This window comes from Mustelus asterias, chromosome 19, assembly GCF_964213995.1.
Source record: "Mustelus asterias chromosome 19, sMusAst1.hap1.1, whole genome shotgun sequence".
Taxonomy (NCBI): domain Eukaryota; kingdom Metazoa; phylum Chordata; class Chondrichthyes; order Carcharhiniformes; family Triakidae; genus Mustelus; species Mustelus asterias.
This window is the reverse complement of record NC_135819.1, coordinates 45,280,336-45,293,157: the sequence shown is the minus strand read 5'-3', so window position 1 is coordinate 45,293,157 and position 12,822 is coordinate 45,280,336. Positions and strand designations below refer to the sequence as shown.

At 40.7% G+C, this 12,822-nt stretch overlaps 1 protein-coding gene across 2 annotated transcripts in view; it reads right to left on the bottom strand.

Annotated features, from left to right (window-relative positions):
• apaf1 (apoptotic peptidase activating factor 1) overlaps positions 1 to 12,822 on the bottom strand; it is a 203,918-nt gene that overhangs the window by 41,240 nt on the left and 149,856 nt on the right. For both annotated transcript variants that reach the window (XM_078235466.1, XM_078235467.1), the window contains 2 exons: positions 3,439 to 3,564; positions 825 to 968 (listed from right to left, as the gene is read on the bottom strand). In XM_078235466.1, coding sequence (XP_078091592.1) covers positions 825 to 968; positions 3,439 to 3,564 — 270 coding nt within the window. The remainder of the gene's footprint in view (positions 1 to 824; positions 969 to 3,438; positions 3,565 to 12,822) is intronic.

Below are 12,822 nucleotides of genomic sequence, written 5' to 3'. Positions count from 1 at the left end.
AGAGATCTGCATCTTCCAAAAAGCTATAATGTGCCTCATGACCTAGTTTAGGATTAATACGCCGATTGGATTATCAAGAAAAATTAGTCTGAAGAAAATCTGGATTTCAATTCCATTTACTCGCTGGGAATTAAAGAGTACTTGGAATTGTTACGGCCCACTTCTGACAGTACGATTGCGTGCATCTTATCATCAGTGCTTTTCTGTGCGTTGCATTCAAATGAATTATTCTCATAGAGAAACAATGCCCACATCCCATGAACAAATAAAAACATGCCTTATTCCATAAATCCTAAAATTAAAAGGTTAACAAAAACATGATTATAATTTAAAACCTGCTGCTACTACCCCCACAGCAAGGATTGTATCAGTAAGTTTGCTGGTGGGCATGAACTTACCCAGTAAATGCTGTAAATAACCATTCTACCCTCAAGGTATTGTTAACAAGCTGATCGAGACAAGGTTTGTAGTGATGGGAATCATTATATTATTCATGTTTCATAAAGAAAAAAGTCCATAAACAAGGGATAGGTAACAAAACATCACAAATAAATGATTAAAATCAGAATGATCAGTTTTATATCCACGGAACTAGATATTAAATTCTCATACAAGCAATTGACCATCTGATAATGATGAAATATTTGCTTCAAGGCTGTAATAGTACTCCTAGTTGAAAATAATGAACATTTACCTGGTTTCTGGCTAAATGTATAGGCAAGTCAACAACAGAAACTTAATAAAGAAAAAGTTCAACAAAATGGTTAAAGTAAAATGTTTCTTTGATGCCACATTTCAAGAGCTGCCACTTTATTTGCTCTTACCTTTATGTAGCCACCAGTGGAGACCAATCTCTTACTGTTGGGAGAAAAGTGAAGATCTGTAACCCAGCCTCCATGTTTGGAATCCTTGTTCTCTGATTCTTCTGAGCAGATATGGAGTAAAGATCCATCTTGTACCCTCCAGATCTAATCAAAGAAACACAAAAAGAAATCCATTCCGAGATTAACTACTTTTCACTTCCTCACCTGCTGAAGCTGGGCTCCAGGGTTAAGCAAGCAATGTGCGGCTCCACTGTGCTGCTTAGTGTAAGGGAAGACTGATGAATGGGAATCATGGGATACTTGGCGTAAAACCTAAGATGCTAAAATTTGATAGATGCTTACGTTGGAGATAGATGAAAGATCTAATGAAGAGGAGACGATGTTAAGGGAAGAAAGCGAGGTAGGACGATGATGTAATTAAAGAAACAGCTTGTAAAGTCGAGGCAAAATACTGCGAATACTGGGATGTGAAGCAAAAACCCCTTTTAACTATACAAATTGATTGCTCAAGTATTGTACTGCAGAACCCCCACTCCTGAGAGCAGGGCTTCTCCTTGGAGCAGCATGGTGACACAGTGGTTAGCACTACTGCCTCACAGCACCAGGGACCCGGGTTCGATTCCCAGCTTGGGTCACTGTCTGTGTGGAGTTTGCACGTTCTCCCCTGTCTGCGTGGGTTTCCTCCGGGTGCTCTGTTTTCCTCCCACAGTCCGAAGATGTGAAGGTGTGCATGCTAAATTCTCCCTCAGAGTACCCGAACAGGCGCTGGAGTGTGGCGACTAGAGGATTTTCAGAGTAACTTCATTGCAGTGTGAATGTAGCCCTACTGTGACTAATAAATAAATAAAAACTCTGCATGCTTGTAATAATGTTCACTCACTTGAACAAGGGGCATTTTTGGGTACCAGGACAGGTCCACACCCTTTCAGTCTAATTCAACGATTTCAGTAACAAAAACGTGCGTATGCTTTCATTGAGTATGGTTGTGAATATGTAGTTAGTAGGCATGCTATATATTTGAATACTAGAGGAGTTTATGTTTCTTTCCCACCACTGAGCTCAGAGAAAAACACAATCGCTGAATATGTCAGTCTAGGTAACTATATCTAAATTTCTGAGTTCAAGTAGGAAAGGAAATTTGAGCACTGTTCCCACTGGTCTCAAGTATCTTAAGGAAAGAAAGTTGTGTCAACTCCCAACTCTACTGCATTGTACCTGCAGCTTCTTTCATCTTACGGTCGTGTGCCTTGGAAAAGTTCAGCCCAGAATACCAAGGTCCATGGACAAAGTTAGCCAGAAATGCAGTGAGCTGATTCAAGGTAATTTTGCGGTCAGCTCATTTGAAGATATGGTCATAGATCCTGGTGCGTTTTTGGCCTTTTGCAAAGAGTGAGTAAAACTTTGGGATGGAGGTCGAAAGAAGGTGCAAAATTGCACTTCTAGTGAAATTTGGATGAAAAAATTTAGAAGCATCTGGTAAGATCTAAAAGGCATTTCAACTAGTTTGCAGCTTCCGTCAAGTCTAAAGGGGAAGAACAGTGCAAAAAAGATGGTGAAAAGTATTCCAATCTGAAGGCATAAAAGGAGTGAAGCAGCTTTCACAGCCATTGTAAGTAGTCTCACAACCAGCTTAAAGTCCAACAGGTTTATTTGGTGCTGCCAAATACACCTGTTGGACTTTAACCTGGTGTTGTGAGACTACTCACTGTGCCTACCTCAGTCCAACATGGGCAACTCCACATCATGGCTTCACAGCCATTGGCAGTGCCATATCAGTTGTGGAATATGAAAGGTTTGGATCTCCACTGGTGGCACAACCCTGCCACTGCCAGCCTGCTGAATCAGAGTCTGCTGCCATATGTAAGATAATACACTCTTGCCTGTGTTTACAATTGATGGGCACCAGTATATAGGCAGGGTTTTGATATTACGCTACCTCAGTGGTTTGAAAGCCGGTGGTGCTTCTCCTTCATAAAAAACAGAATCCTCATTCAAATGTAAACTAAGTACAGCGCTGCCACAATCCGTGAAATAAAACCCGCTTGACAAGTCAACCAAAAATATCTTACTAAAATAATATGTACAACAATAGTTACAAGCCAGTTTCGAAACCAAAGATTTGCTTTCTTCAGTTTCTTTAAATTAACAGGCGAGTAGTCCTTGGTGTGTGTTGTACATGTTATTTTTATGAATGACTACAGTTCTCACCCAAATGCCAGGAAGTTACAAAATTGGCATTAGGACATTATTCACCTCTCTATTACAATACTGACATTAGGTTTCCTTCTTTTTCCTTTCAGGATGCTTCTGTGTCACTCAGCAATGCAAGTCACGCACATTACAGGCAGGATAAATTAAGGTTTGTTCGTGTGAGTGTTCATTTGCAGGGTATAGTCCCAGCACAATAATAAACATTCAGGAAACAAATTCAATTCCTACAATTCCTACGGGTGATTTGGCCAAAGTTTGCAAGATATTAAGGAGAAGTGTTAGGGTAGGTGCAGCGGTTGAGTCTAGGATTAGGGCATAAAGCCTATAAAGTAGTGTGGTTTTACCAAGTCAACCCGTGAAAACAAAAGATATTTGAAAAAAAATGAAGGCAAGTGATAGGTACCCTGATTTCACCATTGTCATCTCCGGTAGCCAAGTATTCATTATCCCAAGTGAACCTGCAGCTCCGGACACAGGCACTGTGACCAGTCAAAACATGAAGAGGCATTGTACTGTTCAGGCTCCAAATCTTTTAAAAAAACACACACACATGTATCATGTTTCAGATGACGTTAAAAGTAACTAACACCATATTTTATAAAAATGTACAAACAAAACAGGGAATATATTTGCCAAAATTTCATTCCAAGTATAACTGCATATCAAAAGTAAATGCAAGTTGACAACGTTGCAGTAGTACTGATGTCCGGTGTCACATTTAGTAACAACTTAACAACAATCGAGCAAAAATTAATTAAGAAATATCAGGGCAACACCCAAAGGCTGGGTCCAAGAGGCAGATTTTAAGGAACATTTTAGAGGAGGAGGTAAACAGATTTAGGGAGGGAATTCCAGAGCTTAGTGCAGCGGCTAGACTCCCACAAGCTACCAGTTGGCACCTCTAAATTTTAGCTGTGCAGAGTGGATACTGATTGCAATAGCCAACATCAAGGTTCCACTGCCTAGGAATGATTGATGTCACTCTTATACGTGAATTTTATTACGTAGCAGAAGTTTTATTTTTCGTATTTTACACCTGAAATCTATGGAACATTACATAAAAGTACATTTGTCATTCTTTACCAGCTGCACTGTCAATGATTAAAATACTAAATGGACGTTTTTAAAAAAATTATGAGGAGGCTAGGGTTGTACTCCCTGGAATTTAAAATGTTACGGGTGATTTGGCCAAAGTTTGCAAGATATTAAGGAGAAGTGTTAGGGTAGGTGCAGCGGTTGAGTCCAGGATTAGGGCATAAAGCCTATAAAGTAGTCAGGCCTTTTTTGGGAGTGAATTTAGAAAGACTTCTACATGAAAACAGTCACAAAGATTTCTAACTCTCTTCTGCAAAGGACAGTTGATGCTAGGTCTAGTGTTAATTTAAAATCTGAGATTGCAGGCTTTTTGTCAACTAAAGGCACATAAAGATATGGGGAAAAGGCAGGTATATCGAGTTAGGTCACAGATCAGCCATGATTTCACTGAATGGTAGAACAGGCTCGAGGGGCTGAATGGCCTCCTGCTCCTGTCCTTATGTCAGCTAGTTTTATTGCCAGAAATATTACAGAAAGCAAAACATCGCATATCAATAGGAATCTCGGTGGCTTTAAAACACCTCTTACTTACTTTGTCTATTCTTCTAAAGTAATGCCAATAGTCATGTTCTAGTCAATAAGCAGCTTTGACACCTTTGAACTAATACTTGAATTTCCTGTGCCATATTTAGGTTCTGAACGGATGCAGTAACTCTGCATAATGTATTATTTTTGTATCTGCAACATATGTCTCTGTTACAGTTGAGCCTTGTAACAGTACTCCTCACAGGTTTGCAAGTAATGGTGCAGATGATACGTATCAGTAATATTTTTTATTGACGTGATATTTTGAAAAGCGGTTTCCTTGCAGTTTTCCGACTTTGCTCCTTCCCAAGATAGTGCAGTTAATTATTAAAATTAATTTTCATACACTTTAAAATGTCACTGCTTTCAGATAATGACGTGAATTTTATATTTATTTCATTTATCTTCTTCATTCATTCCATCTTTCCTCTCATAATTATTTTGGTGATGCACAAAGCAGAAGGCACTGAGAAAACGCTTGGCTAATTATATCTATCACAACTGATGTTATAAATAATAGAATTCAAGCAAGAGAAAATACCAATTCATACATGAATTCATCAGTTTTAATATTTAAAAAGTCAACCAAAACCTTCCTCTGCATGCAGTTAATTATTAAATTTAATTTTCATACACTTTAAAATGTCACTTCTTTCAGATAATGACGTGAATTTTGTTTTTATTTCATTTATCTTTTTCATTCATTCCATCTTTCCTCTCATAATTATTTTGGTCCTTTCATTCTTCAATATGCTCTTATCTCGGTGAATAAGTACTTAACTACTCATGAGACAAAAAGGACCATTTAATCAGGGTTAGGGAAAGAAATCATGGGCCACGGCGCTTCTCCTATTTCCAGGTCCATTTCCACCCCATCCCGTTTAATCATCCCCTCACAGCCTTCGGGTGTCCAGTTTTGGGGCGACACGGTGGTTAGCACTGCTGCCTCACAGCAGCAGGGACCCTGGCTCAATTCCGGCCTCGGGTCACTGTCTGTGTGGAGTTTGCACGTTCTCGCCGTGTCTGCGTGGGTTTCCTCCAGGTGCTCCGGTTTCCTCCCACAATCCAAAGATGTGTGGGTTAGGTTGATTGGCCATGCTAAGTTGACCTTCCTTGTGGGTTACGGGGCTAGGACCTGGGTGGGATTGTTGTCGGTGCAGGCTCTGCACTGTAGGGATTCTATGATTGTAGACCATGGTCACAGTGGGGTCAAACTTTAATACAGATTTAGCAAAACCTCTTGGCTTGTGTAGTCTGTGCCTCTATTTATAAAGCCCATCAAAAGCTCAGGTTTCAGTATGATATACTTTACAATCACGGCTCTGTTAGATAATTATATACAACTTGGTTGTCCCATAATGAAACCAGCTCTGCTTCTTTGAGCTTGGCCCTATGCAATATCTATACAGTAATACCCAAAAGATATAAACCTCACAAGCACCGCAAGTAACATCCCAGGTACAAGAAAGAACATCTTGAACTAACAGTGACACGTTCCACTGGAGCTCGACTCCTGGTTTCACTTTCAAATTTTAAAATGGCAAAACCTTCCAGTAAATTAGCACCAACCAATTCACCTGCAAAGACGTGCTATTTTTACTCATACAAGTGGGTGTTGTTAACAGCAAAATTACACTTTGTATTGAGTAATAAATATTTTTTCATTTTAAATTATAACCATGCAAATGCCCAGAATAGAGTATATAAAGTGGCAACACATGCCTCCCTCCCCACTCTGCCCTTTACTCCAGCCACCCCGGGACTCGCTGTTGCTGCAATCGCCACTCCTCCAGATCTCCCAAGCCCAATCTCCCATCCTGATGCGAGGGAAACTTCTGTAGGTTTTTAAGTGGTCCAGTGTCTGCATGGGAGGGTGAAAGTTCAGCCAAGGGTGGACTACATCATCCAGAATTCAACCTTTGGCTGCACAGACTCGGGCTCTTGCTCCAAGACAACTGGATCTTGAGCGCTGGAGCTTTGTCCCAGAGCGAAGCACCCACTGCGTATTTATGTGTGAGTGCATAGAGGCGTGAGGCGGCTACTTGAGAGAGGGATAGAGCTGTCAGTAAAGGCAAAAGTTGCAAGTTGAGCATGGGCTCCCTGAAGGCAAGGGCCCTATTGTTTCGCACCTTATGCCTCTCCTGGGCCTTGCAATTGATGCACAAGATGTTCGTAATTAACTTGATCCTTCAAGTCTCCTATTTCAAGGGCAAGTTGAATTTTCATGCACCATGCAGATATACCTGGTTTTGAGTATGCAAATGTGTACCACTAGCTTTAATTAAATGATGCAATTTGTTCAATTCTTTGAACCAACGCCTGTCAGTTTTCAAAGGAAGCTTCTTGAACATTCTACTAGATACAACCAAGATCAACGTACAAAATCAAATGGGCATCAAGGCAAGACATTTCTTGATGTAAACATGTAAAAAAACTGAAATCCGAGCTTCTTCCTCTAAGTTTTCTTTTCTTCCAGAGGATGAATATTAGGCAACATGCAGGCTGTTGTGATATCTGCAATAAACTGGATTTTGTGACAGGGACATGTAAATTTGGTTGAGAGGGCATGTGATAGATGAAGGGTGTTTCTACTTAACAAGTGAAGATAATCCTGACATATGTAGTGATCACAAGTCTCCATATAACAGTAGCATTCTAGCTAAATTGTGCTCTGGTTGAAAAGGGAGGCGGATGTTTTTGTCAATGACACAGTGTCAAATTAGATAAAGCAAAAAGGTCAAATAGGGATAGTTCATAAAGATATGAAGAATGTTCCACAGTTTTTGAATTCACCTTTCTGAAGTTGTCCTAAAACACAAGTATGGCCTGGGCTAAAAAAACGTACATCATTTTCTCACATTTTTCCCTTATAGTTTAACAATAGAAAATTGACCTTCCAAGTCATGTTACGTTTGGTTCATAACAGATAATCCACAGGGTATGCAAAATGCCTTGATTTAACAAATAAACTTGGATCTGTCAATAGAGGAGAATAAGGCATGTCTGTCATCCAGATAATGAGATCTATAGTCCCGAGACATAAATGCATGGTTAAAAAGACTGATCAGGGATCTCCTATGGCAGAAAGTCAGACTTGGAAGAAGTCCTTGGAAGTCACCTGATGATCCTTTAATTATGTAACCGTCATGCCAAATAAATTAGGTTTGCTCACCTAAATGTCTGGCATTTACTACCCTGAGCAACAAGGCAGTTTTCCAACAAAGAATTTCTGACTTATGAGCTGATAATGACTTGGACAGAAGCCAAAGATTATGAAGGACAACACTGATAGCCTATTGGAATCACTATGAACAGAGATGGAGTCTGATTTCCAATCTTTGATTTAATAAATTCTGGGCACTCTAAGATTGAGACCTTGAGTAGGATTTTAAAAACAGAATATTAGCTTGATGCCGGTACCAAAAGATAAATCCCTCGATTATCATTAAAACTTATTTAAAAGATGGAAACTTATTTAAGAAGCCATTTTATCCAAGAACCTTGTCTTTCAGTAACCAGTCATTTTGAGATTGTTCGAAAATGAATAACAAACCAAGTTTGAAGGGAAGTAGTGGCAGACATTTAAGAGGATATGTCAGAATACTCAGATGAAGTATATTCCTGCTGTAAACTAAAGAAGTTAAGGAAAGCATCAAACATAAGGAAGAACACATAACTGCGCAAAGATGAGTGGCAGGTCAGATGATTGGTCAGAATTTAAAGTACAATCGAGAATGACTAAAAGGTTAATCAGGGGAAAGAAATTTGAATACAAGAGGAAGCTAAATAGCAAGTATTTCCACAGGTGTTTAAACAGGAAAAGAGTGAGTGTTGGTCCTCTGTAGAGTGAGAATATGGAGTTAATTGTTGATAATAAGGAAATGGCAGATGAAACAAACATATATTTTGCTTCTGTATTCACCAGAGACGATACAAGAAACATTCCAATAATAGCTGTAAATTGGCAGGTGGAGGGGAGAGGGGAACTTGGTGAAATTAAAATCACTATGGAAACAGTACGGAAGCTCTGGGCTGACAAGTCTTCAGGTCCTGATGGACTTCATCCTAGGAGCTTAAAAGAGCTAAGGAATGAGAGAGTAGATGCATGGTGTTAATTTTCCAAAATCTGTTAGATTCTGGAAAGGTTCCATCAGGCTGGTAAGTAGCAAATTTAACTCTTCTATTCAAGATGGGAGGGAGGCAGAAAACAGGAAATAGGCCAGTTAGTTTGATATCGGTCGTTGGGAAGGCGTTAGACAAACACAAGGTAATTGGGAAGAATCAGCATGGTTTTATGAAAGGGAAATCATGTTTAATTAATTTACTAGAGTTATTTGGAGGATTAACATGTGCCATGGATAGATGGGAACCTGTAGATATACTGTACTTGGATTTCCAACAGTGAACTTGATAAAGTGCCACATCAAAGGCTGTTGCAAAAAATAAAAGCTCATGGTTTAAGGGGTAACATTTTGGTCTGGATTGCAGAAAGCCTGGTTGGCAGAAAACAGAGTATGCATAAATAAGTCTTTGTCTGATTGGCAGGAAGTGACGAGTGGAAGCCCATAGGAGTCTGTGCTGGAGCATCAACTCTTAACAATTTACATCAAGGACATAATGAGGGGAGCAAAGGCCCCATACCTAAATTTACAAATGATACAAAAATAGGTAGGAAAGCATGTTGTGAAGAAGCCATCTGAGGTGCGATTCTCCCAAAAAAATTCTAAGTGCCGAATTCGCATGAAAACTGGAGTAACTCCTGCTGGTCTTTTTAGTTTGATTTCCAGAATGAATCTTCCACATGCTGAGCACTGCAGAGTGCCCTAGCGTGATTCACTCTGAAAATCTGTGCGGGCCACTGCGCATGTGCTGATCTGTCAGTGCTGAGATTGGCGCATGCGCAGTGGCCCCGCACTGCTGGCCTTCCGACCGCTGCCACCCCACCCCTCCCCGGCCAGTCCCGATCTCCCGACCGCCCCCCCCAACAGTCCCAACTCCCCCCCACACCCCAGGCAGCCCCACACCCCCTCTGGCCCTTGGTGGGCAGTGCTAAGGTGCCCCTTGTGCATTGCCAGTTTGCCCCTTGGGCAGTGCCGAGGGCCAGGCTGGCCCTGCCCAAGGGGCACTCCCCTTAACCCCAACCTCCTAGGGGGACCTCAATGGCCTCTGGTCCCTCCAGCAGGATTGGTCGCCCGTCCCCCGTCCGTGGGGAGCTGTTGTAAACCCTGCTGGTGGGAACCACTCCTGATGGCGGGGGGGGGGGGGGGGGGGGGGGGGGGGGGGGGGCGGGGGGCGGCGGCGAAGGAGAGATGCTCACAAAGTCCCGGGCCCGCTAATGAAATGCCAATGTTAATTTAAATACTGAAATCAGCTCCACGCCGATTCCCAGCACGGATCTGGAGACTCTGCCGGCATTCACACGGATGGCGAACATGGGCTCAAGATCTCCGTGGATACTTTAATTGGAATGAAAGATTTTTTAAAAACAAAGGATTCTCATGAATCTGCAAAGTCTCTTGTAAACAACAAGTTAGGAATTGGTTCTCAGGTTGATTTGGAAGCCAGAACAAGTACAATACTTTGGCTACTTTAGTAGGATTAACAGTTATGATGATACAGCTACTTCCTGATATTTCAGTAGCTTCTCACACTCAGATTAACCTTGTTCAGGTTGCATTATACTGTAGTCCCTGACAGTTAATTTCAGTAACGTGACTGCAGGGTTAACACTCTGGGGTCCAGACCACCACGATACAACAGCAGTTGACAATGGTCATTCAGCCTTATTTCTATCCCAGCTTGAGCTCTAGTTTGTTGAATGTGGCACTCTGAAACCAACAGCCTAGAAATTTCATATTCTTTAAACACTGATTCACCCTTACATAATAAGATGTTTAAACTTCACAGGTGGCTGCAAAGTACCCCTATTCAAGTCCATGTTTAACCAGATGTTGGCCACAGAATCAAATACTGCACATTGGCACAGTGGTTAGCACTGCTGCCTCACAGCGCCGGGACCTGGATTTAATTCCCAGCTTGGGTCACTGTCTGTGTGGAGTTTGCACGTTCTCCCTGTGTTTGCGTGGGTTTCCTCTGGGTACTCCAGTTTCCTCCCACAGTCTGAAAGACGTGCTGGTTAGGTGCCTTGACCCGAACAGGCGCCAGTGTGGCGACTAGGGGAATTTCACAGTAATTTCATTACAGTGTTTTAATGTAAGCCTTACTTGTGACTAATAAATAAACTTTACTTAGTTCGAGTGTTTCAAGTCATATATGTTAAGTTGTAGCCACCTTAGCAGAGTTTGGGCCACTTTTACAAAGTGTGATCAGACAGTCCATACTATCCAATCCTCACGCTTGTACTGAGTGTGACATCTTAATGTTCTGTTACAAGGTATATATTGATAGTGAGTGCTATAACTTGCAGTCCAGAAAGGTATTGCCTTGTTGACTCAATCACAAGTTCATCTTAAGTGAACAACCTGGTCACCTGTGGCTTTGCTAACCATTTATGACATCAGTGGTCATGAAGGATTAGCTCTGGCAATCTCAGAGAGTGTTTCATCCAAAAACCTCTAGTGAGGGCAGAAAAATGAAAGGACTGGATTGGGTTGGACTTTGAGGTTGATTTCATCCCAGGCTCGACTGTCAGTGGACACCTTCGAAAAGCCCTTTCCTTATTAGCGATTCTGTGCCACTGAAAATCTCAAGCAGTTTCAGGATAGCAGACCTTCAGTTATGTGGGAGACTGAAGAAGCTGCGGTTGATCTTTCTCCAGGGCAGAGAATAATAAAGTAGAGGCTTTGTAGAGTTGTTCAAAATCATGGATGGTTTAGACAGAATAAATAAGGTGAAGCGATTCCCAATGGCAGAAGGGTCAGTCACCAGAGGAAACAGATTTAAAACGATTGTTGAAAAAAACCCAGAGGCAACATGAGAAGAACACTTTTTATGCAGTCTGTTGTTATGATCTAGAACTCACTGTCTGGAAGAGTGTTGGAAGGAGATTCAATAGTAACATTCAAAAGAAATACTTTAAGGAAAACGAAATTACAGGGAAAAGGGCAGAGGGGTGGAGCTAATTAGACAACTCGACCCAAAGCCGGTATAGGCACAATGGCCTCCTCTGTGCTCTACCATTCTATGAAATATTGCGACTGGTCTGAATTTCTCTCTTATGTTTACATATGTTCAAATATCTACTTGTAAAAATCAGTTAATACCTAAAAGTGTTCTGTAGGTAAATAGAAATAGAATGCTGTTATTTATCAACCAGAACAACTTTTATATGGCAATGCAGCAGTCTTGATTTTTGACAGCAGAATGGGTAATAAGTGTTTACTGTCTACATAATTCGATCAAACAATTCATCCCAGGGAAATAAAAAATTCATTTAGGATTGCTTACTGCATCCAAATTGATCTATGGTTCTGACAACCTGCAAAATAATTCAAACTATAGATTGCTATTTGGGATGTACAGATCATGAAAGATTCGCATGTTCAGCAATGTATTCTTTCAAATTTCCTACCCAGATCAATTAGATTTTTGCCTTGGAGATTTATCTTGTTTATACTGCAGCCGTAAAATGTTAGACAAAGGCTGCCAAATTTGAAGGGTAAATCCAAATTGAATCAATAAACCTCAAGTTATGTCATGCTCCAACCATTGCAAAAGATGTCTGTCTTTCTCCATCAACTTGCAATTCAGAAGGTTTGAAGTAATGGAAATACTCAAAATCAACTTACAAATCATAAATGTTTCAGCTGATCGTATTTGGAGAACCCAAAACATGGCTTTAAATGACCGGTTTTGAGAAGGGCTTGAAGTTTGACCCGAAAGGTCACATAGACTGTTTCTGAAGCCTGATTGAGGTTTATTTAATGTGATTCCTGATGTTGCTAAGTTCTAAACAAAGTTCCTCTTTCCCCTGCCCTTCATGAGAACATTGGCTCTAAACATTCTCACTTCGATTAGACTGCTGAAGAATCACTATCAGCTAGATTGAGAGACTGCATTCCATTGAGTCCTTAATATTCAGATCAAAAAAGTTCTTTAAAATAAATTATCTGGGATAGTACACTTTGATCTAATGTACATTCATGAATTTATACAAGTATGCTCTACATATTAACAGATTACAAAAATCAATAACAAAGAACACACA